Here is a 25,874-nt window from a genome sequence, read left to right on the forward strand (position 1 = left end):
GATCTGCCAAGCAAATGGAAAACAAACAAAAGCAGGGGTTGCAATCCTAGTCTCTGTAAAACAGACTTTAAACCAACAAAGATCAGAAGAGACAAAGAAGGCCATTACATAATGGTAAAGGGATCAATTCAACAAGAAGAGCTAACTATCCTGAATATATATGCACCCAGTACAAGACCACTCAGATTCATAAAGCAATGAATCCGGGAGCTGGTTTTTTGAAAAGATCAACAAAATTGATAGACCACTAGCAAGACTAATAAAGAAGAAAAGAGAGAAAAATCAAATAGATGCAGTAAAAAATGATAAAGGGGATATTACTGCCAATCCCACAGAGATACAAACTACCATCAGAGAATACTATAAACACCTCTATGCAAATAAACTAGAACATCTAGAAGAAACGGATATATTCCTGGACGCATACACCCTCCCAAGACTAAACCACGAAGAAGTTGAATCCTTGAATAGACCAATAACAGGCTCTGAAATTGAGGCAATAATTAAGAGCCTACCAACCAAAAAAAGTCCAGGACCAGATAGATTCACAGCTGAATTCTACCAGAGGTACAAAGAGGAGCTGGTACCATTCCTTCTGAAACTATTCCAATCAGTAGAAAAAGAGGGAATCCTCCTTAACTCATTTTATGAGGCCAGCATCATCCTGATACCAAAGCCTGGCAGAGACACAACAAAAAAAGAGAATTTTAGACCAATATCCCTGATGAATATCGATGCAAAAATCCTCAGTAAAATACTGGCAAACTGAATCCAGCAGCACATCAGAAAACTTATCCACCACGATCGAGTTGGCTTCATCCCTAGGATGCAAGACTGGTTCAACATATGCAAATCAGTAAACATAATCCATCATATAAACAGAACCAAAGACAAAAATCACATGATTATTTCAATAGATGCAGAAAAGGCCTTTGACAAATTCAACAGCCCTTCATGCTTAAAACTCTCAATAAACTACATATTGATGAGACGTATCTCAAAATAATAAGAACTATTTTTGACAAACCCACAGCCAATATCATACTGAATGGGCAAAAACTGGAAGCATTCCCTTCGAAAACTGACACAAGACAGGGATGCCCTCTCTCACCACTCCTATCCAGCGTAGTGTTAGAAGTTCTGGCCAGGGCAATCAGGCAGGAGAAAGAAATAAAGGGCATTCAATTAGGAAAAGAGGAAGTCATATTGTCCCTGTTTGCAGATGACATGATTGTATATTTAGAAAACCCCGTTGTCTCAGCCCCAAATCTCCTTAAGCTGATAAGCAACTTCAGCAAAGTCTCAGGAAACAAAATCAATGTGCAAAAATCACAAGCATTTTTATACACCGATAACAGAGAAACAGCCAAATCATGAATGAACTCCTATTCACAGTTGCTTCAAAGAGAATAAAATACCTGGGATTCCAACTTACAAGGGATGTAAAAGACCTTTTCAAGGAGAACTACAAACCACTGCTTAATGAAATAAAAGAGTACACAAACAAATGGAAGAATATTCCTTGCTCATAGATAGGAAGAATCAATATCGTGAAAATGGCCATACTGCCCTAGGTAATTTATAGATTCAATGCCATCCCCATCAAGCTACCAGTGACTTTCTTCACAGAATTGGAAAAAACTACTTTAAAATTCATGTGGAAACAAAAAAGAGCCCACATTGCCAAGACAATCCTAAGCCAAAAGAACAAAGCTGGAGGCATCATGCTACCTGACTTCAAACTATACTACAAGGGTACAGTAAGCAAAACAGCGTGGTACTGGTACCAAAACAGAGATTTAGACCAATGGAATAGAATAGAGCCCTCAGAAATAATACCACACATCTAAAACCATCTGATCTTTGACAAACCTGACAAAAACGAGAAAAGGGGAAAGGATTCCGTATTTAATAAATGGTGCTGGGGAAACTGGCTAGTCATATGTAGAAAGCTGAAACTAGATCCCTTCCTTACGCCTTATACAAAAATTAATTCAAGATGGATTAAAGACTTAAATGTTAGACCTAAAACCATAAAAACTCTAGAAGAAAACCTAGCCAATACCGTTCAGGACATAGGCGTGGGCAAGGACTTCATGTCTAAAACACCAAAAGCAATGGCAACAAAAGCCAAAATTGAGAAATGAGATCTAATTAAAGAGCTTCTGCACAGCAAAAGAAACTACCATCAGAGTGAACAGGCAACCTACGGAATGGGAGAAAATTTTTGCAATCTACTCGTCTGACAAAGAGCTAGTATCCAGAATCTACAAAGAACTTAAACAGATTGACAAGAAAATATCAAACTACCCCATCAAAATGTGGGAAAAGGATATGAACAGACACTTCTCAAAAGACAACATTCATATAGCCAACAGACACATGAAAAAATNGGGAATTGAACAATGAGAACACTTGGACACAGAGTGGGGAACACTACATACTGGGGCCTGTCGTGGGTTGGGGGTTGGGGGGAGGGATAGCATTAGGAGATATACCTAATGAAAATGATGAGTTAATGGGTACAGCACACCAACATGGCACATGTATACATATGTAACAAACCTGCATGTTGTGCACAGGTACCTTAGAACTTAAAGTATAATAAAAAATAAAACAAAATAAAATAAAATAAAATAAAATGGGGGTGAAAGTACACAGCAAGGGTTAGTTCTCTTCTCCTGCCTAGGTGCAGGACCTAACCCCATGTTAGTAATGCATGAGAATGAAAGCAAGCATATTAAAAGAGAGGAACAAAAAAAAATGGGGGCGTAGATCATAGCAAAAGTAAGCCAAAGCCCTCCGCTGAAGTGGAACAAGAATGGGGAAGCATCCCGCTGTGGTGTCTTTGAGAAACCTCTGGCTTGCTTACCCCAGCCCCAGTCCTATTTCTCTTTAGGCTATGTTACTCTCTAATCAGCTATAGGTACAGGTCTATGCTACACCAAGAGCCACCTGCGCTGCTGCTCAGGCAGAAGGTGTGACCAGCACCCTAGGCTCCAGGTCAAGGCACCTGGAGGAGGGTGGATGGGGAGATGTCTGTGGCATGGATTGCTTATTTAGTGGATGTTGTGGCTACTTCCTCTGGGCCTTGTGAGCACATGTTTTCTCCTGGTGATCTTTTATTATATTTGGCCAGACACACATAAATGTAAAGCCCACAGCTGCCTCTGCACTCTCAGCCAAGTGGAAGTAGTATTCTTTGTTCTTGGCATAAACCTGACACTCTTTTCTTTCCTGTACATTAATAAAAGGCAGTGCATATCTTGCAAAGTCTGTTCCCTAGAAATTGTAGCACACACTTGTTAAGCTGACACACCATGGTAGACAGCATGGGGCTGTGGCTGGGAATCTCATGGGATTCTCTTTTGTCAGCTATCGAGTTGGACAGTGATATCTTTGGGGGATACTTTAACATTAATTGAGATAGTGTTTATGATAGTACTTTGAAACTTTCAAAGCATCAGACATGTTGCTTGGTACACGATGGTGCATGATGTTCAGAGACAGAGTATGTCTTGTCTGTAAAACCTTGAGCTAGTACTAGAGGAGATGGGACATATGTGGGTGTCTATGCAACATGGTTCAAAGTGATTATCTGCACATCTCTGATTTAAAGATGTGCAGAAAAGCGCTGTGGAAAGTCAGTGGGGAGGAAGCTTTGTGAAGTGGGTGATGCCTGAACAGCGCTTTGAAAGATGAGCCATTGAGGAAGGTGGTGTGTATGGGGCATTGACTTAACAAGCAGGTAATGGCGACAGGGCCTCCGGACAGAGAGGATCACGTCAGGCATAGATCTGAGTGCATATCAGGCCTGTACAAGCCACAGCCTTCATTGAGTTGCACTGATTTGGATTTGTAACCCAGACAGTGGGGAACCACTGAAAAATGTTGAGCCCCAGGAGTGGCAAGATAGAACTGAGCTCTAGGGTGAATAACTTGGCAACAATTTAAACAGGTAGAGAAGGGAGAGACTGGAAGCCCTTCTGACTCAGAGACTACGTGGAAAACACACGAAGATCTAATGTGTTTACCTCCCAATATTATCTTGAAGAGTAAATGAGATAGAGGATATGGAAGTACATTTGAAAAAATGCATCCTGATGGTCCCTGTCCCAAGCTTCCTGGCCCCATGGCAGCAGCTGATCACCCTAACCTGCTGCCTTTAGGTGCCTTTAGGCAGCCTGGGTGAAGGTGTGGGCCCAGAGCCCAGCTGTGCCGGTCCCCTGTACCCTCCTGCTTTGTCCCCCTCTTCACTCCTGCTCTTTTCTCCCCATTTGTTGCCTGCCCCTCCCTGGCTGGCTCCTGACGTCCCTGACTTTGTTTCCCATTTCTGGCCTGGGAATACCCAATACCTAGGGATTGGTGTGTTCTTTTTCTAGGTATGCCCTTGACCCTTCCCAGGAAGCTCTCCCCTTCCCGGCCACTTGGAGGAAACACCTACTTAGACCACCCCCATTCCAACAAAGCCCTGGTCCCCAGGAGCTCCTCCAGGGTGGCCTTGCAGTGGTGACTGGCTTAGAGAGGAGTGCTGAGAGAAACTGGGAGTTGGATACAGATTTAAATGAATGCTGCTACCATTCACTAGCTTGGGAAGGGGATTACTGAACTACTTGGAGCTTTGGTTTACTCCAGGGGAAAAGGAAGATAATGATCTGTCTCTCCACTTGGTTGTGAGGCTTAAATGAGGTAATGATTTAAAGGGCTGGTTGGTGTCTAGTGAATATGAGTTGCCCACTGCCTTTTCTTCTGACTTTCCATTCCAGATGAAGACTTTTTATTAAGAGCGTCACATGTTTCTGCCCTCCTCTCTCTGTTATATTTTCCTTCTTCCTCTTTTGCAAAAGCTTTGGTATAAAAAGTATAGTTATGGCCGGGCACGATGGCTCACGCCTGTAATCCCAGCACTTTGGGAGGCCGAGGCGGGCGGATCACAAGGTCAGGAGATCGAGACCATCCTGGCTAACACGGTGAAAACCCCGTCTCCACTAAAAATACAAACAATTAGTTGGGTGTGGTGGCGGGCGCCTGTAGTCCCAGCTACTCGGGAGGCTGAGGCAGGAGAATGGTGTGAACCCGGGAGGTGGATCTTGCAGTGAGCTGGGATCGTGCCACTGCACTCTAGCCTGGGCAACAGAGCGAGACTCCATCTCAAAAAAAAAAAAAAAAAAAAAAAAGGTAGTTATTTCTGCTCCAGGAGTTTCTACCGCTGCCTTGAGGGGGAGGTCCTCGAGATCCCAATATAGAACTTGAAGCACTCTTTCCTATAGAAAGAATGTTAATAAATGTTGGATACTTGCATTGTGAGGACTTTGCCTAAGGAACATTCTGGGCCAGGCAGGCTTTTGTGAAATCATAACAGCATTATTCATTTTCATGAGTAAGTACTCGGGCAGATGTTCCCAAGCAAGCAGCTTATCAACAACCTTACCAGAAACCATCCGATTATAACCTGAGGACTGCCTATCCCCTCGGGTATTTGCTGTTGCCCTCACAAGCCTTGGTAGGTGGTTGGCTTAGGAAGCGTTTCACACTGATGCAGGAGCTGTGTGAGCTTAGCTCCAAGTCCTTTGCTGTCTGGACTACTCATTTTTTTTTTTTTTAATAAACTCTAAGAACTTAAGTGTAATGGGATAAGAGAGTCAGAAGGGACCTTGAGATATCTTACCTGTCCCCCACTCATATTTAAGCCATTCTTGAATGGCAAGAACTACCTCTTTATAGAACACTTGCTGATGTTTGTGACTTTTCATGATGATTTCCTGCAAAGGCTTTTGCTAAGAAGTCCTTTCTTGATGTCTGTGGCTGCACAAGTCCCTGATGGGGAAGAAGTGCTCAGGGCCTTGCCACACACCACTCCTACCACAAGAATACACTCTCCTGACAACATCCCCACCACTTATGTCTTGTACCATGAGCATAAAGGCCACCCGCTCCCCAGGCAAAGATGAGTGTTGAGGCCTTTTATGTGCCAGGGATTAGGGAAGTCCAGCTTGGTATCTTTCCACTGTCTCTATCCCTGCTCCATAGGGTGGGAAGGGAGAATGGTAGGCACATCCCAGTCTTTAAGGCAATACGAGAATCCGCTTGTTACTTCATCTAGAAAATGTAACACTAATTCAGCAACTTCTGGGAACCAGACACCCTAGCAAGTGCTGCAGCAAGTTTTTTTTTTTTTTTTTTTTTTTTTTTTTTTTTTTTGTAGTCACCACAACAAATCTGTAATGTGGATACACTATTAATGTCATTCTTATTTTAGAGATCCCAGGCTTTGGAAAGTTAGTGACTTACCAGCTGTGACTCACCCTGCTGAGAGTGGCAGAGTCAAATTTAAATATGACTCACGTCAGAGCCCAGTCACTGAGCACACTCCCAGGCTGTGTTGGATGTGGAAGAGAGTGTGCCTGTCATGGAGCCTTAGCTCTGACCCCTATGCCTGTGACACACACACCCTTGAATGTGCCAGGTGGGGACAGGGGATCAGGGCTGGGCCAGGCAAGGCTTAGCGCCAACACCTGTGCTACTACTGGTGGGAACGGGAGGACACGGCTCTGCCTGAGCCTTACAATCCTGTTGGTCAGTTTCCCTCCATGGCCTGTGTGTGTCAGGAGCACAAAGAGTCTTCCAAATGGTAGGTTTTACAGATGTGACAGTAGCATCTACAGAGAGATGTAGTCTTCAGTTTGCAGAGGAGAAAACCAAGTCCCAGAGTCCCTTCCCAGAAGAGCGAGTAAATGGCAGAGCCCTGACAGGACCCAGGTCTTCCCATTCTCCATCTAGCGCCCATCTGCTGTTGGGAGGTTTGCGGTCTTGAGCATTTCCCTTCCTGATGTAAACAACTTGGGCTGCAGTTTAGGCCTGTTTCTTCTTTAGTGTTAGAGGAGGTAGAAAACCACTGATTTCCCATCCAGTGTTCTATTACCAAATGTTCCCTTCAGCTTTCTCTTCCTCAGGCTAATAGTTCTTTGCTTCTTTGTTCTAAAAGAACTTTTTTTAGTCCAATTTTCTGCATTCAGGTGCCTCACTGACCCTCCCACATAACCTTTCCTTTTTCTCAATCCTTACTCCAAACTAAACCACCTCTCTCCATGCTTGCCTCATGCATTTTAGGTCTGGTTCTTTTCCTGCTTCCTTTTTCTTTGTATGGTAGTTCTATTTCTTTTAAGAATTTTTCCCCAACTGAGGCCAAGCTGCCATCATGACCAGTGTTGGCCAAAACCACTCTGCGATCTTTTGTTTTAATAAGAACTTGGGTGTTTATTTTTAGTTCTGTCCTAATGTCTCCACCTCCTGTCCTGGTGCTCCCTAACTTAGACAAAACTAAAAAACTAAAAACATGTGACATGGGGACAAGGGTCCAGGTAGCTGTGTTTTCATTCATTGGAAACTATCTGTTTTGCTTCTCAGGTACACAGATAAGCTGTTTCTCTCCAAGTTCTTTCTCCTGGCGTCAGGCTGCCTTTGTGGATTCATATTGCTGGGCTGCTGTTCAGCAGAAGAACTCACTGCAGAGCGATTCTGGAAACCTCCCACTGTGGCTGCATAAGGTAAAGGGAGACATTCCCAAATAGAAACTGTTTGCTTTATAGATAAGGAAACTAAGTCCCAGGGAGACTGCCAAAGACCACACAGATATTGTAGCCAACCAGGGCTATATCGCGATGTAAAACTGTAACACCTTATAGTCAAAAAGAACCTCTGAAATGACTTGGTGTAGGCACCGTCATTTAGCACAATGGGGCAACAGAAGTGTTCTTTGGGTTTTAGCTCTATAACAGCAGGCACCTTCTGGGTCTTGTCACCTTTATATCATAATGCTCAGCAGGATGTCTGACCTATAGTAGGTTCTTAGTACATTTTGAGTGGCAGAGCTAGGATTCATGCATAGCTTCTCAGCTAGCGCCTTTTATACCACACACAGGGTCTCTTGCAGAAAGTAAGGACTGACCTAGAGTTCAGTTGCTTCTAGGTGATATGTTACTGGAGCATCGAAAAGCCTAGTGATGAGGCCCTCTGGGGGTGTTGGCTGTATCACTGCTTTTGGAATGGATCCCTTTGCTTTTGATAGATCCAGATACTGCAGGGAAGGGGAGATTGCTACACAAGAGACACCAATGTCTGGGTTCCACTTCCCATAGAGAAGGGGTACAGTCAGGCGCTCTGTCGTCAGGGAAGTGGTGGTTTGTGCTTGCAGGTGGCAGGGGATGCGGTGAGGACTTTAGGCAGCAGTTGACAAATTTGTGCAGAAGAATGTTCTCTGAGTTATGAAGTGATTGCATTAGGTCTTCTCTGTGATTATGAAAGTAGGACTTTGTTTCAGCCTGTCATTAATTTCAACCACTGTTTCTTTTGTCCATTGTGAAAACAAATAGAATGTGTATCTTCTGGTATTCTTTTCTGCTGAAGAAAATACAGAATTTTAGCTTTCGAAAACCCAAAAGCCAAAGTTTGACTCTCTTCTGCTTTGACCTGCTGCCAGACACACCATCAGCATCCTTCCTCATAAAAGGAATGATTTAAGGGAGCTATGACTCAGGCTTGTTCTCCTTCTTGTTTGTTTACAGTTGACCCTTGAACAATATAGGGGTCAGGGGCACTGGCTCTCTGCAAAGTCACAAATTTGTGTGTAACATTTGACTCCCCCAAAACTTAACTACTGATAGCCTACTGTTGACTGGAAGCCTTACTAATAACAGAAACAGTCAATTAACACATATTTAATATGTTATGTGTATTATATACTGTATTCTTACAATAAAGTAAGCTAGAGAAAAGAAAATGTTATTAAGAATATTATAAGGAAAAGAAAATATATTTATAGTTGGTGCAAAAGTAATCATGGGTTTTGCCATTAAAAGTAATTGCAAGGTGGGCGAGGCTGGCGGATCACCTGAAGTCAGGAGTTTGAGACCAGCCTGGACAACATGGTAAAACCCCGTCTCTACTAAAAATACAAAAGTTAGACAGGCATGGCTGGGCACGGTGGCTCATGCCTGTAATCCCAGCACTTTGGGAGACTGAGGCGAGCAGATCACTTGAGGTCAGGAGTTCAAGACCAGCCTGGCCAACATGGTGAAACCCCATCTCTACTAAAAATACAAAAATTAGCTGGGCATGGTAGCAGGCGCCTATAATCCCAGCTACTCAGGAGGCTGAGGCAGGAGAATCGCTTGAGCCCGGGAAGTGGAAGTTGCAGTGAGCCTACATCGTGCCATTGCACTCCAGCCTGAGCAACAAGAGTGAAACTCCATCTCAAAAAAAAAAAAGCCAGGTATGGTGGTGCATGCCTATAGTCCCAGTTACTCAGAAGGCTGAGGCAGGAGAATCACTTGAATGCGGGAGGTGGAGGTTCAAGAGAGAAGAGATCACACCACTATCACTCCAGCATGGGAGACAGAGTGAGACTCCAAAAAATAATAGTAATTAAATAAATATATAAAAGGAATAGCAAAACCCACAATTACTTTTGCTCCAACCTAATATTAAGTGGAAGTAGAACATCATAAAGGTCTTCATCCTCATTGTCTTTATGTCGAGTAGCTGAGGAGGAAGAGGAAGAGGAGAGGTTGTTCATGCTGTATCAGGAGTGGTAGAGGCAGAAGAGAAGCCCCATAAAAGTGGGCCCATGTAGTTCAAATTCATGTTGTTCAAGTGCCAACTTTATTGCTTGCCATTTTGCATAGTGGTACCCTATAGTGACTCTTTTCTTCATTTAGGTCGGGCTTTTCTCTTTATTTTTCAGCCATAGGTGGGTTCTTGTCAGCTTTGCATGGTTTAGTAGCCAAGGCAACATGTAATAGGACTTGCAGTGTGAATGGCCACAGTTCTAAAGTTTAACAGCTTGCTTTGTAAATCCAAATTTTTACTGTAGTTTCAGTTTGTTTGTTATAGTGTTCTCATGAAAATGGAGAGTTTTAGTGAGTCACTGGGCTGGCTTTGATGGATCCACAGGAGAATTGTCTAATGTAAGAGTTGGCAGGCGTGTTAGTAATTATTTTAGAGCAAGAATAAACTAACAGATATTTTATCCAGATGCCTTTTACATTGAAGGGTAAGGGAACTTTGAGGGATCTAGCCTAAAGGTCATAGGACCAGTTGCTTGACTAACACACCAGAGCTCAGATCTTCAGACTTGTAGCCCGTTGCTCTTCTAGTCAAGGAAGGGGAAATCTGGAAACAGTATGGGTAGCCAAATCTTAAGTTACGTGGTATTGATGAGAGATTAAGAAGCCCTCTTTCTGGCAGTGGAGGACTGCTTGTTTGAATGGAGGTTCATCTGAGTTTCTCAGCAGAGCTCTTGCCAGATTCACAAGGCTGGGGACCGAAATTGAAGTCAGGACCTGCCATGTTGGAAGGACCCTTATTAGCACTCTTTGGCATTTGCTTGGGACTCTGAAAGGCTGTTCTTTGAGAATAAGGGGCAATCCAGAATTAATCTAGCTCCCATAGGGACTAGAGTCCTGATTTAAATCATTGCAATAGCAGTTGAATGACAGAGATCAGGGATTGCCAGTGTGTGGTCTACTTGCCTGCCAGAAGTAAAAATAAATCCTTTCTGGAGGATTTTCTGGGTGTAATTATCATCCATCTTTTTTTTTTTTTTTTTTTTTTTTAATTGTTTTTCTCTTCTTTTTTTTTGAGATAGGGTCTCACTTTGTCACCCAGGCCGGAGTGCAGTGGCACAAACATGGCTCACTGCAGTCTCAACCTTCTGGTTGTAAGGCGATTCTTCTGCCGCAGCCCCCCAAGTAGCTGGGACTACAAACATGCACCACCACACCTGGCTAATTTTTGTATTTTTTGTAGAAATGGTCTCAAACTCCTGAGCTCAAGAGATCCACTCATCTTGGCCTTCTAGAGTGTTGGCATTACAGGCGTGAGTCACCACACCTGGCTTATTGTTATTTTTAATTTTTATGGTTGCATAATAGTTGTATATATTTGTGGAATACATGTGATATTTTGATATAAGCATACAATGTATAATGAGCAATTCGGGGTAATTGGGATACCCATCACCTTAAATATTTATCATTTCTTTGTGTTAGCAACATTCTGATTCCATTCATATAGTTCTTTTGAAATGTACAGTAAATTATGAACTATAGTCAGCTTGCTATCTAAACCTAGATCTTATTCCTTTTATCTAACTGTGTACTTACACCCATTAACCATTCTCCCTTTCCACTACCCTTCCCAGCCTCTGGTAACCTTCACTGTATTCTTTATGAGATCAGTTTTTTTAAGCTCTCATGTAAGTGTGAACATGAAGTACTTATCTGTGCCTGGCTTATTTCACTTAACATGACATTGTCCAGATCCATCCATGTTGCTGAATTTAATAGGATTTCATGTTTTTTTAACAGCTAAATAATATTCCATTGTGTATATGTACCACATTTTCTTTATTCATTCATTGGATGATGGACACTTAGGTCAATTTTCATATCTTTGCTATTGTGAATAGCTCTGCAATAAACATGGGGGTAAAAATAACTTTGATATTCTGTTTCCTTTCTTTTGGATATATACCCAGCAGTGGGATTACTGTATCATATAGTAGCTCTGTTTTAAGTTTTTTGAGGAACCTCCATATCGTTTTCCATAGTGGCTATACTAGTTTACATTCCTACCAAGAGTATAGAATGTCCCCCTTTCTACACATCCTCACCAGCATTCATTGTTTTTTGTCTTTTTGATAAAAGCCATTTTACCTGGAGTGAGGTGATATCTCATTGTGATTTTGATTTGCATTTTCCTGATCAATGATGTTGACCATTTTTTTCATATACCTGTTTGCCATTTGAATGTCATCTTCTGAAAAATGTCTATTCAGATTTTTTGCCCATTTTTAAGGTTTTTTTTTTTTTCTTGATACTGAGTTGTTTGAGTTTCTTATATATTCTGGTTATTAATCCCTTGTCAGATGGATAGTTGGCAAATATTTTCTCCCATTCTGTGGATTGTCTCATCATGTTAATTGTTTCCTTTGCTGCATAGAAGCTTTTTAGCTTGAAGTGATCCTTCTTGTCCATTTTTGCTGTAGTTGCTTGTGTTTCTGAGGTCTTACGCAAGAAATTGCTTATCCAGACTCACGTCCTGGAGTGTTTCTCCAGTGTTTTCTTCTAGTAGTTTCATGGTTTTAGGTCTTGTATTTAAGTCTTTAATCTATTTTGGTTAGATTTTTGTATATGAGAAGCAGGGATCTGAGTTCAGTCTTCTGCGTATGGATACTCAGTTTTCCTAGCACCATTTATTGAAGAGACGTTCATTTCTGTATTGTATCTTTTTGGCACCTTTGTTAAAATGAATTGACTATAAATGAGTAGATTTATATCTGGGTTCTCTATTCTGTTTCCTTGGTCTGTGTGTCTGTTTTTATGCCAGTGCTATGCTATTTTGGTTGCTATGGCTTTGTGGTATAACTTGATATTGTGATGCCCCAACCTTGTTCTTTTTGCTCAGAATTGCTCAGACTACTGTGGGTCTTTTGTATTTCCATATACATTTTAGGATTGTTTTTTCTATTTCTATGAAGAATGTCATTGATATCTTGATACATTTTGCATTGAATCAGTAACTTGCTTTGGGTAGTGTGAACATTTTAACAATATTAATCCTTCCAATTCATGAACATGGAATATCTTTTAATTCATTTATGTCCTCTTCAATTTCTTTGATTAGTGTTTTATAGTTTTTATTGTAGAGATCTTTCACTTCTCTGTTGAGGTTTATTCCTAGGTATTTTATTTATAGCTCTTGTTAATGAACTTACTTTCTTAGTTTCTTTTTCAGATTGTTTGCTATTGGCATATAGAAATGCTTGTGATTTTTGTATGTTGGTTTTGTATCCTGAAACTTCAGTGATTCATTTATCAGTTCTAATAGTTTATTGGTGAAGTCTAGATTTCTCTCTATATAAGATCATATTATCAGCAAGCAAGGATAATTTGATTTCTTCCTTTCCAATTTGGATGCCCTTTCTTTCTCTTGTTGAATTACTGTGACTAGGATTTCCACTACTGTGTTGAATAAAAGTGTTAGAAGCGGGCATCCTTGTCTTCTTCCATATCTTAGAGGAAACGATTTCAGTTTTTCCCCATTCTTTGTGACACCAGCTGTGTTATAAATGGTCTTTATTATATTGAGGTATGTTCCTTCTGTACTCAGTTTGTTGAGGGTTTTTATCATCAGGAAATATTGACTGTTACTGAATCCTTTTTTGGCATCTATGGAAATGATCAAGTGGTTTTTGACCTTCATTCTGTTGATGTGATATATCAAATGTATTGATTTGCATATGTTGAACTATCCTTGCATCCCTGAGATAAATCCCACTTGGTTGTGATGAATGATCTTTTTAATGTATTACTGAATCAGTTTGCTGAATCATTTTATTGAGGATTTTTATATCTATGTTCATCAGAGGTATTGGCTTATAATTTTCTTGTGTCTTTGTCTGATTTTGGTATCATGGTAAGACTGGCTTTATAAAATTATTCCCTCCTCAAAGGACAGTTTGGAATTATTCCCTCCTCAGTTTTTTTGAATACTTTAAGTAGGATTGGTATTAGTTCTTTTTTAAAAGTTTGGTAGAATTTAGCAGTGAAGCCATCAGGTCCTGGGCTTTTCTTTGATGGGAGACTTATTATTACTTATTATTACTGCCTCTCCCTTGTTACTTGCTATTGGCCTTTCCAGTTTTGTATTTCTTCATGGTCCAATCTTGGTAGGTTGTATGTGTCTAGAAATTTTTCTTTTTTCTTTTTTTTTTTAGGTTTTGCAATTTATTGGCATATAGTTGCTCATAATAGTCTTTAGTGATCCTTTGAATTTCTGTAGTATGAATGATAATGTCTCCTTTTTTGTCTCTAATTTTATTTGGTCTTTCTCTTTTTTTAGTCTGTCTAAAGGTTTGTTGATTTTGTTTATCTTTTCAAAAAACCAACTTAAATTTTATTGATTTTTGTATTTTTTTTTAAGTTTCAATTTTATTTATTTCTGCTCTTTAATAGTCTACTGAATTTGGGTTTGGTTTGCTCTTGCTTTTCTAGTTCTTTAAGATCTATCATTAGGCTGTTTTGAAGCCTTTCTACTTTTTTGATGTAGGTAGGTGTTTATTGCTTTAAACATCCCTGTTGGTACTACTTTTGCTATATCCAGTAGGTTTTGGTATGTTGTGTTCTCATTTTCATTTGTTTCAAGACATTTTTTAACTTATTCTTAATCTCTTCATTGACCCAGTGGTCATTCAGGAGCATATTAATTTCCATGTGTTTGTGTAGTTTCCAGAGTTTCTTTTGTCATTGATTTCTGACCTTGTGGTCAGAAAAGATACTTTCATGATTTCAATTATTTTGAATTATTTGAGACTTGTTTTGTGGCCTAACATATGGTTTATCTGTGAGAATGTTTCATTTACTAAAGAGCAGAATGTTCTACAGCTATTGGATGAAATGTTCTGTAAATGTCTGTTGGGTCTATTTGGCCTACAGTGTAGCTTGAGCCTGATATTTCTTTATTTTCTGTCTAGATGATCTGCTCAATACTGAAAGTTGGGGGTGAAGTTCCCAACTATTATTGTATTGGGGTTTATCCCTCTTTAGCTCTAATAATATTTTCTTTATATATCTGAGTACTCAGCATTGGGTGCTTATATATTTACAGTTGTTATACCCTCTTACTGAATTGATCCCATTATCATTATATAATGACTTACTTTTTATCTTTTTACAGTTTCTGTCTTGAGATTTATTTTATCTGATATATGTATAGCTATTCCTGTTCTTTTTTGGTTTCTGTTTGCTTGGAATATGTTTTTCAGCCCTTCATTTTCAGCCCATATGTGTCTTTATGGGTGAAGTGAGTTTCTTGTCAGAGCATATGGTTGGGTTTTTAATCCAGTGAGCCATTCTTTCTCTTGATTGATGAATTTAGGCCGGGCACGGTGGCTCAAACCTGTAATCCCAGCACTTTGGGAGGCCGAGACGGGCGGATCACGAGGTCAGCAGATCGAGACCATCCTGGCTAACACGGTGAAACCCCGTCTCTACTAAAAAAATACAAAAAACTAGCTGGGCGAGGTGGCGGGCGCCTGTAGTCCCAGCTACTCAGGAGGCTGAGGCAGGAGAATGGCGTGAACCCGGGAGGCGGAGCTTGCAGTGAGCTGAGATCCGGCCACTGCACTCCAGCCCGGGCGACAGAGCGAGACTTCGTCTCAAAAAAAAAAAAAAAAGGGATTAGTTCATTTACATTCAATGTTATTATTGATAGGTAAGGACTTACTACTGCAATTTTCTGGTTGTTTTGTTAGTTTCTCCTTTTTTCCTTTTTCTCTGTCTTCCCTTGTGTATAAGTGATTTTTTGGTAGTATGTTTTAATTTCTTGCTTTTTATTTTTTGTGTATCTATCATAGGCTTTTACGTTGTTTGCCATGAGGCTGCACACGAGGCTGTGATTGGAATTAAGTTATCTTCAATTTAAAATAATTGGTTATGCGATTGGGCGTGGTGGCTCACGCCTGTAATCCCAGCATTTTGCGAAGCCGAGATGGGCAGATCACCTGAGGTCGGGAATTCAAGACTAGCCTGACCAACATGGAGAAACCTTGTCCCTACTAAAAATACAAAATTAGCTGAGCATGGTGGTGCATGCCTGTAATCCCAGCTACTTGGGAGGCTGAGGCAGAAGAATCGCTTGAACTTACCAGGAGGCAGAGGTTGCAGTGAGCTGAGATCGCACCATTGCACTCCAGCCTGGGCAACAAGAGTGAAACTCCATTTCAAATAATATAACAATAGCTATTATTATTATTGTTGTTGGTTATGTTATTAACCATTTATTTTAAACTGAAGATAATTTAATTCCAATTACAATGAAAATTAAAAAACAAGCAAAGAGAAAACTAAAAAATTCTGTACTTTAACTTCATCCCCCCCTCACTTTCAACTTCTTGTCACTTTATATCTTTTTATATTGTCTATCTCCTAACAAATTGTTGTAATTACGATTATTTTTGACAGGTTTACTTTAGATTCTTCATTTTAAGGTATGGGTGGTTTACATACCACAATTACAGTGTTAGAGTATTCTGTATTTGTCTGCGTACTTACTTTTACCAGTGAGTCTGTAATTTTAGATGATTTCTTGTTGCTCATTAGCATCCTTTTCTTTCAGACTGAAGAACTCCCTTTACCACGTCTTGTAAGACAGGTCTAGTGTTGATGAAATACCTCAGCTTTTGTTTGTCTGGGAAAGTCTTTATTTCACCTTTATGTTTGAAGGATAACTTTGCTGGTCATGGTATTCTAGGTTGGAAGCTTTTTTTCCTTTAGTGCTTTGAATATGTCATCCCACTCCCTCCTGGTCTGTAAGGTTTCCACTGAAAAGTCTGCTGCCAGATGTCTTGAAACTCTTTTATATGTAATTTGTATCTTTTCACCTGGTGTTTTTGGGCTCCTTTCTTTGTCCTTCACCTTTGAGAGTTGGATTATTATATTCCTTGAGGTAGTCTTATTTGGGTTGAGTCTTCTTTGTGTCCTTTAACCTTCTTGTACCTACATATTATATCAGGCATCTGCCTGGTGCTTTATTTTACTGTGACTGAGCCTGATATCTAAGTTGCAAGACAGTATCCTCTGTACTCTTTCCTGTCCTTTCACCAAGTTGAAAGATCTCTCCCCAAGCTGCACTGCTTAAAGTTGGGAGAGGAGTGATGCAGGTGTTCCCCTGGCTGGTACAGTTAGTGTCGTATTGGGTCGTATCCCAAGCCCACTGTATCTAAGACCAGTGCAGCACCAGGGCTTGTCCAAGGCCTACAGTTACTGTGTTCTGATTGGCACTCAGATTTACTTGGTGCCCTAGGTCACTTTAGTCAATTGGTGGTGAAGCCAGCAGGAGTCACGTTTCTCCCACTGGGGCAGAAGATTCCCCTCTGGTCCAGGCTGGTCTAAATGCTTCCTTTGTGGGACCTGGCAGAAGTCTGCCTGGTGTTGTGTGTGGCTATGACAAGGTAGCACTGAGTTCCAATGCAAAGTCCCATACTCACTTTGCTCTCCCTCCTTCAAGCACACAGATTCTTTCTCCAGACTGTACTGCCTGGTTTTAGGGGAGGGGTAGTGTAAGCAATGCAAGACCGTCCTTCCTACTCTCTTCAATGCCACTTACCATGTTATGTTAAAACCAGGTACAGTGATTGCTCATCTGATTTTTTGGTTCTTAGGAAGGTACTTTCTTGCATGGATACTTTATATCTTTTTATATTGTCTATCTCCTAACAGGGGGGTCAATCATTGGAGGGTTCAATTCAGCCATCTTGCTCTGCCTCCTCTTATATGCTCTCAAATTCTTGCCCAGGTTTTTCATATATGATATTCAGCACTCACTAGGAAATAACTAGGTGTACAAGAAAACCAGGAGAAAAATCAGAAATGGAAACAAACCTGTTGGAGATTCAGATAGTAGATTGATCAACCATGCATTTTAACTAGTCATTAATAATATATTCAAAGAATTATGATTATATGGAGATTTTTACAGAGAACTGACTGCAAATTGCACCAAAAGAATCAAATAGAAATTCTTGAGCTGAAAACATTTAGTCACCGTTGATTTCAGCTAACGTTGATTGATATGCTAGAATGTATGTGCAGTGGCAGAGAGCCACAGATGACATGGTCCCTTCATCAGGGAGCTCGTTGTTTAGTGGGAAAATAACCATGGAAGAAGGCAGCGAAAGGGAATAATCAGCTAAATGGTGAAAGTAGAGTGTTTCAGACAGCAGTGAACTCTGTTAAATGCTGCTGCAGAGAAGCCAATGCAGTCTGGGAGAAATAAAACTTACTGGATTTAATGAAAACATTGGGGATCCAGCAGGAATGATTTTAGTGGAGAAGTGGGAGGCAGATGGCTGTGGTGAAGAGTGAATGGGAGGTGAGGAAATGAAGATGATTAGACAGTTTCTTCACAATTTTTTTTCCTTTTCATAAATTCTCTCTTCCTGATAACCAGAAGAGAGAGGAACAAGCTGGATGACAACTGGAAGGAAAATGCAGGCCCAACAAGCACAAAAAAAGCACTGCCTGGGAGGGTGGGAAGCACTTTCTGGGAGAGGCATGGCCTGCTGGGGAGCAGTGGGCCCTTGATTAACTATGCAGGGTAGGTTAGGTTACAGGGGACTTTGAACACTAACCAGATGGATGGGCTAAATGCTGGGGACAGCGGGAGCCATTGCAGGTACCTGAGCAGGATGAACTTAGTGATTCCAAGAGTTAAGCCTCAGTGACGGTGTGCAGAAGGGAATAGAGGCAGGGAGAGCCACTTGGTAAGCACAGAGTGAGGGTTCTAATTAGGGAACAGAAAGGAAAAGAAGCAGTTATGTCCAAGAGGGCAAAGAGCAAACAAAAAGCAATACTCTGTGTCTTATTGCTGATTAAAAGATCATGCAAAAGGATAGTCAAAAGTGACGTCAAGGGCCTAGACCAAGGGTCAGCAAACTTTTCTGCAGAGGGCCAGATCATAAAGTTTTTTGTCATTGCAGATCACATGGTCACTGTCGCAGCTACTCAGTTCTGCAGAGTAGACATGATCGCTTGTGGCCAGATTTGGCTCAGAGGCAGCAGTTTGCTGATCCTTGGTCTAGAGTGACAGAAGTTGAGGTCTAGAGTGACAGCAGAGGAGGTGGGAAGTGCATCTTTTCTAAGGCTTGGGGCATCTTTTCTAAGATATGGAAGTAACAAGATGTGCTGATTGGACGTGGGAAGATGAGAGAAAGATCAGGATGAAGGACATGACCAAGGTTTCAGGCACTGGATGGAATGACACCTTCATGACACTTGAAGAAGCAGATTTTGGAGGAAAATCAGAGTTCTACTTGAACATGTTGAATCAGATGCTCCATGGTCCAGAGGATGTGTCAGGTGGGCAGTGAGATATGGTATCTGGAGATTGCAGGCTAGAGTAGAGCTATAGATATGGCAGATTGTCAGAAAATAGATAGTATTTAAAGCTATAGGAGTGGATGGGGTTTCTTAGGGAGTGATTATATGTAGATAGGGGCAAGGTCTGAGGGCTGCTCCAACATGGAGAGAGGGTGGGGTAGGACCAGTCAACAGAGGAGACACAGAGAGGTGGGGTGATGAGGAAAGTGTCAACAGTGTGCTGTATGCTTGAAACGCAGGGTATCTTGTAAAGAAAGATGGTGTCAATGTAATAACTTATGTCAAATGTTGCCAAGAGGGTGAGTAAGGTGAGGACTGAGACTTAAGTTAACTCTACATTTGGGTGGTGTCATGGGTTAAATTGTGTCCCCCAAAAGATATGTTGAAGTTTTAACCCAGTGTGCCCTAAACTGTGACACCTTATTTGGAAATACAATTATTGCAGATGTAATTAGTTAAGATGGGGTCCTGCTGCAGTAGGGTGGGCCTTTAACCCAGTATGACTGCTGTCCTCATAAGAAGAGGGGAAGTTGGACACAGACGTGCTCAGAGGGAAGACAGCATGAAGACACCAGGGAGAAAACAGCTGCATACCCACAGGGGACTGGATTGGAGTTACGCTGCCAAGCCAAGGAATGCTGGGGCGCCTGGAAGCTGGAAGAGTCTGAGAAGATCCTTCCCTGGAGACTTGGGAGGGAGGGAGCATGGTCCCGCTAGCGCCTTGGTTTTGAACTCCTCACCTCTAAAACCGTGAAAGAACAAATTTCTGTGGTTTTAAGCCATCCAATTTGTGGGATTTGGTTGGTGATGCTGGGAGTTAGAGAGCAATGAAGTTTCAGCCTAATTGGAGAAATAAAACCTATACCAGATACGAATATTAGTGTGTGGCTTTCTTAGGCCAGATTCAGTAATCGCATCTGCTTTATTTCTACGTTGATCTCTGTTTCAAGTTTTTCTTTTTCTTTTTTGATAAAATATATATAACATAAAATTTACCTCTTTGTAGGTATATAGCCCAGTGGCATTAAGTACATTTACATTGTTGCAAAACCATCGCCATTATCCATCTCCTGAATTTTTCATCTTCGCAAACTGAGACTTGCACCTATTAAACAGTAATTTTCCATTTCCCCGTCCCTGCAGCCCCTGGCAACCTCCATTCTGTTTTCTGTCTCTCTGCATTTGCCTATTCTAGATACCTTATATAAGTGAAACCATACAATATTTGACCTTTTGTGTCTGGCTTATCTCACTTAAGAAAATGTTTTCAGAGTTTGTTCATGTGGTAGCATATATCAAAATCCCCTTCCTTTTTAAGACTGAATAACATCCCATTGTAAGTTTGTACAGGATTTTGTTTATCCATTCGTCAGCGGACACTTGGTTGCTTGCACTTCTTGCCTATTGTGACTATTGCTGCTGAGAACACCTGTTTGACTCCTGGCTTTGCTTCTTCTGGATACATACCCCAAAGTGGAATTTCTGGATTCTCTTTCAAGGATAAAAAGGCTTTCTTGTGGCTTCTCCACACTGAGCAGACTCGGGACTGTTAAACTGTTAGGGTCCTCTCATTCAGACTCCGAGGGCCAGAGTGGTCAGTGCCTTTTCCAAGGTCCCACAGCCAGATGGCAGGTGAGCCTACAGCCTCCTTCAAATTTCAGGCATGTTTCCCATGTGGAAAGGTCCAGTTCTAACTTCTGTGGCTTCAGAACTCTGGACTGTAGCCTGTAGATGATGGTCACCTGCTGATGAGCTGCAGTTCAATACAAGGAGAGTCTTTCTGGCAGAAGAGCTGTCCAGCAGGGGAGCCCACTGTTGACCCAGGAGGTCCTTAGTTCACTGTGCTCATGGACTTGCGTAGTTTCTTCCCATGCCTGTATTCCTTACCTTGCTACTGTTTCTTCATAGACAACTCAGTTCCTTAGCTGTTTTGGATACTGGCTATGCCTTCCTCATGCCCTCCTCATTGCTGTCACCTTCTCCCAGTTACCCCTCATTCATTCACAACTCAGTCATGCTCATCCTCCTTCACCACTCCAGGGTGACTTCTGTGTCCTCCTGGATGGCACATCTAGCCTCAGTCTCTGTCTCATCTGGAGGAACTTTTACATCCTTTCCATTTCCATCATGAGTTCCTGTGGCCACCTCATTCTGAGCTTGCTGTCACTTGAAACTAACTTCAGACATCCCACTCCCTATCTCTACCTACTGCCCTCCAAGGCCTTACCCAACCACTTTCAAATAAAATGAAAGCTTCACATGAAAATATCTTGCCATAATTCTGCTTAATTAGTTCTTTATCTCTTCAGACTGTAAGCTTTATGCAGGCAGAGACCATGACCATGTCTTGTTTATCCCTGTACCCCTGAGACAATGCGTAGTCCATAGTGGGTGCTTGAAGAGTATATGTGGAAGGGAGGAGGGCAGTGAGGTAGCTGTGTGTCCTGTTCAGAACCAGATTTGGTTCTCCAGGAACATCCTGACAAAGGATGGGAGATTAGAGGCACAGGTTTTATTCAGCACTTCTCAATTTAATTCTGATGCTGAAGTTAGGAGAGTTCAATTCCTCCAAAGAAGTTATTTAGTGTAATGTTTAAGTCAGCACTGGTATGACACTGGTATGATCAATGGTGTCATTTCTCCCTAACTGACTTTGATTTCTTCCTGTCTTCCTCCTCCCTTTCTCTCTGACTCCGTGCACTACTGATGGCCTCTAAGGAGAGACTGTGAGGCCTTTGCTGGAGATGCAGGTACAGTCAGGGGGGCCGGTAGGTGGTGCTCTAAGACTGCTTGAGAACTGGCTTTTTTTTTTTTTTTCTTTTGAGTGTTCTGTTCCCTTTGTTCAAGTTTAGAATGTAGGAGGCAACTATTAGTAAGATTTCTCTCTGAAACAGAAAGTCAGTTTTTAACTGAAAAAAAAAAATAAGAAAAACAAGAACAAAATTAAGAGAGTGGGCAAATCTTTATTTCTCTTAAGTAGACTCATAGAAACTTGGTTGGAGGAATCCTCTGAGGCTTCCGGACCAGAGGCTTCCAAACCTTAGCATTGCCAGAGTGGCCTTGTGAAAATTCAGGATCCCGAGGCCATCCAGGCCATTAGATTGGAGCTTCTGTGGTTAAGGTCAGGAATGTGGTTTTTATTGGCTTCCCAGGGGATTCCGATGTGAGCCCGTCCTGCCGTACAATGTGGGCACCACCCATGTAGACCATTTCTCAAATTCTCTGTGCATGCAGATCACCTGCAGATTTTGTTGAACTTCAGGCTCTGATTCATCAGGTCTGATGGGGACCTGCAATTCTGCATTTATAACAGACTCCCAGGTGATAACTGAGGTTCGTGGTCTATGGACCACACCACTCTTTGAGAAGCAAGAACGCAGAGCCAGGGTTGGCAAACTACGGCACACATGCTTGAGCCAAATCAGTCCATACCTGTTTTTGTAAATAAAATTTTATTGGAACACAACTGTGCCCCATTTCCTCACACATTATCTGTGGCTGCTTTTGCACCGTAATGGCAGAGCTGAGCAGCTGCAACAGAGACCATGTGGCTCTCAAACCTCTAATATTTATTCTCTGGCACTTTACAAGAAGACTCTTTGGACCCTTGATCTAGAATACTCATGCTCTCCCAGATAATCACAAACTGCCTTGAAAGGGAGCTCCTTGCCTCATAGGACAATTCATTGCATTTCATAGATCGTGGGAAGGCTGTTCCTTGTCACTTGGTTCTGCTTATCTTGGTAGGCATCTTTTCCTCCTTCTGTGAACAGATACTTTGCTCACTGTCTTCTCCAGGGCTCTCTCCATGATGGGTTCCCTCCAGCTGCACTTCAAAATGTCACCCAGTGCAAACCACAGCACCTGGGGTGCAGAATAGAAGCCATGCCATCTGCATTTTCTGCCTTCTGTAAGCTTCTCAGGGAGTGCACATTAGCTTTTTGGGGTAGCCATTCACTCATGACTCCCACTGTCTAGGATTGTCTGTAAGTGCAACATTACCTGAACAGCATATAGTCAGAACAGACATCCTTCATGCATCTTTTTACTCCCCTTCCCCAGTGCAGGATGTTCTTGGTTCACCTACTTCCTACTTTCTGACTACTTCTTCCAAGATTCTCTTTTTGCCCTACCCTTAAATGTTATAGGGTCTCAGGCCTGTCCATGGTCTTCTCCTTCTGCCCATTCTTCTTGGATTATCTTAACCATACAGTTGGCTTTGACCACATATGTGCTACCAAATCCTGAATTGTACAGCTAGATTATTTTTCTTTATTTTCAGTTATCTACTACACACCAGGGCGTTTTGACTGCAGGTATCTCATGTTCAAAATTTCTCATCTTCTCAGGTCTGCCTCCCACCTCACTCCCGTGTGCTCTGAGTCTGGGACTCTTCATTTATTTCACCTGATGGTTCCAACCCCCACAGCCTTGCATGAGCTACACACCCGGTGTGATCCTCAGTTCTTCTCCTTTTCCACCCCCTCTTCTGTGTGGACACTGAAGTGTCTTCCCCATCTGTTGCTGTCAGATCTGTCTTCTCTTTCAGCCTCTCTGCCACAGTGACCTCCTGCCTGGTCTCTCTCCTTCCCATGTGTTTCTTCTTTGCCTCTATAATGGTTTTCTGGAATATATTTGATTATACCCTCTACCAGTGGTACCCCATTGTGTATGGTGTGGGAATTTGTGGCCTTCTTAATTCAGTCTCTGCTTACTCTTTTTGTGAGTTTCCTACATCTGCTGTAACAAATTACCACAACAGAAATGTATTTCCTCCTAGTTTTGGAGACCAGAATAATCAAGGTGTTGCCAGAGTTGACTCGACTCCTTTTGGTGCATCCGAGGAGAATCTGTGATGTGCTTTCTTCTAGTTCCTGATGGCTGCTGGCAGTCCTGTGTTCCTAGGATGGTAGATGCATCACTCCAGTCTCTACCTCTGTTATCACAGGGCTTCTTTCTGTTTGTCTCTGTGTCTTCATTTGGCCTTCTGATAAGGATACAAGTCATTGGACCCGGGCCCACCCTAATTTATCATGACCTTATCTTAATTTAACTAATTATATTTGCAAAGACCTATTTCCAAACAGTATCACACTCTGAGGTTCCCGGTGGTCATGAATTAGGGGTAGGGGGCAGTATTCAACCTGGCACACCCTTCTGGCCTCTGCTCTGGCCACTTCCTCACTCACAGGCTTGTTCATTTACCCTGGTGCTCTGGATGAGTGAGAATTCAACAGACAAGCAAGGAGGAAAGGATTCCAAGCAGAGGAAGGAGGATTCCAAAGGGCCACAGAGGTGACATTTGTGCTGAGTCTTAACAGAAGGCTTTGTTTTATTTTATTGCCTCACTGTACTTTAAGACATATTTCAGGTGTTACCTCTTTTATGAAGCTTCCCTGACCACCTTCCCGGGGACTTTTCTGTTGCCTCAGTACTTAGTACCTACATGTTTTGATGATTTAATGACCAGCTTGTGTTCCCACCTGTCCTGTGTGATCTTGGGGTAGACTCTGCGCCTAGTCTGCGGGGGCCATGCATCCAGCCCCCTGCCTGGCACATAGCAGGTCCCCAGAAGATGTTTTCGAGTGAATTTACCCATCTGCACTGAATCTCGTAAGATGAGGTTACATGCATTTTGGAGGAGGAGTTGTTCAGTCTGAACTGGATGGTTCTTTGCCATCAATGAGGTAGAGAGGATTTGAATATGGAGGGAAGTTGTACTGGCTCACTCTCTAAGTTCCTTCTATCTGGAGGTTTCTGTTGTTCTAACTATCACCTCTTCCAGAAACAGCACACATTTTTAAGGCAGATAGACTGAAAATTGTAGTTGGACAGCTGCTTGTTTCCACAAGGATTTGAGAAGTTTCCCTATTCTTGGAAGAGCTCAATACTCACTCGAGCATCACGCAAAATAGTGCCGTCATGGCTTCAAGAGATGCTGAACATCCCAGGCCTAATGTGGAGTTGACACAGCTTAGGAACAAAGCTGTTTCCATCTGCAGATGCACCCTCAAAGTCCTGCAGCTTTTCCATATTTCTTACTTGGTCAAAAGGATTTCAAAGACATTTTATGGTTTTTTTGGATTCCTATTTCCTGTTTTACTACATTTTATAGACTCACTGGAAGTTGCCTTTTATTTTGGTGGGAAAAAATAAATAAAAAGAGGTTTAAGTGTGGAGAAAACCAAGATATGGGGCATTAAGTGACGTTACTATAGTGGTGATCAAGGTACAAGGATTTAGGGAAATTTATACCCCAATATGTAATTTGTTTTTCTAATTACAATGAGCTGTGCTGAGCTATTTATTGTACCACTTATTGTACCAAATTATTGTGCCACTTGGGCATGTTTAAAAATGCCACAGACTGTAAATAGTCACTTTTTAATTCAAGGGAACAGTTTGAGGTGAAATGTCATTATTCAAATAGCTTTGAAACAAAAGTGACTTATATAGATGTTTCACAAGCCCATTTTAGAAACAGTTTTCTCCCTGTGGTTTCCAGATACAATGGCTGGCTTTCATGGTTATAGAAGCAGCAGAAATTCTGTGTCATACAGTTATGTTTTTAAACTAATGGGCACCCTTCCGATTGGGCATGAATTAAATGAACGTTCCTTCTCCCCACAGCCAGCTATGAATTATGCAGACAGAATTCAGCTAATCACAACCTGCTGTGTGTGTCATTGTGTAGCAGCCCTTTGCAAGTTGGGTTAATACTTTTGAAACACCTCATCCCATGCCAGAATGCCAAAGTAAAGCAGCTGTCTTGGTAAGAGGGCTTTGCAAAGTTTGGGGGCCGTTTTGTGCTTATTTCTCTCTTGCGTCTGGGGCAGAGATTCCTTATGTGGGTCTGTGATAGTGACAGGAGGCCTGCAAACTAGGATAGGAAAATATATGACAGCTTTATTTTTTATTCACTTCCAACTAAAATTT

The 25,874-nt window shown here is 41.7% G+C and overlaps 1 protein-coding gene across 1 annotated transcript in view; it reads left to right on the forward strand.

Moving 5' to 3' along the window:
* PANX1 (pannexin 1) overlaps nt 1-25,874 on the forward strand; it is a 56,376-nt gene that overhangs the window by 24,924 nt on the left and 5,578 nt on the right. The window contains exon 2 of the mRNA XM_017873717.1: nt 7,408-7,547. Coding sequence (XP_017729206.1) covers nt 7,408-7,547 — 140 coding nt within the window. The remainder of the gene's footprint in view (nt 1-7,407; nt 7,548-25,874) is intronic.

The sequence above is a fragment of the Rhinopithecus bieti genome, unplaced genomic scaffold, assembly GCF_001698545.2.
Source record: "Rhinopithecus bieti isolate Rb0 unplaced genomic scaffold, ASM169854v2 scaffold_8678, whole genome shotgun sequence".
In the NCBI taxonomy this organism is placed as follows: Eukaryota; Metazoa; Chordata; class Mammalia; order Primates; family Cercopithecidae; genus Rhinopithecus; species Rhinopithecus bieti.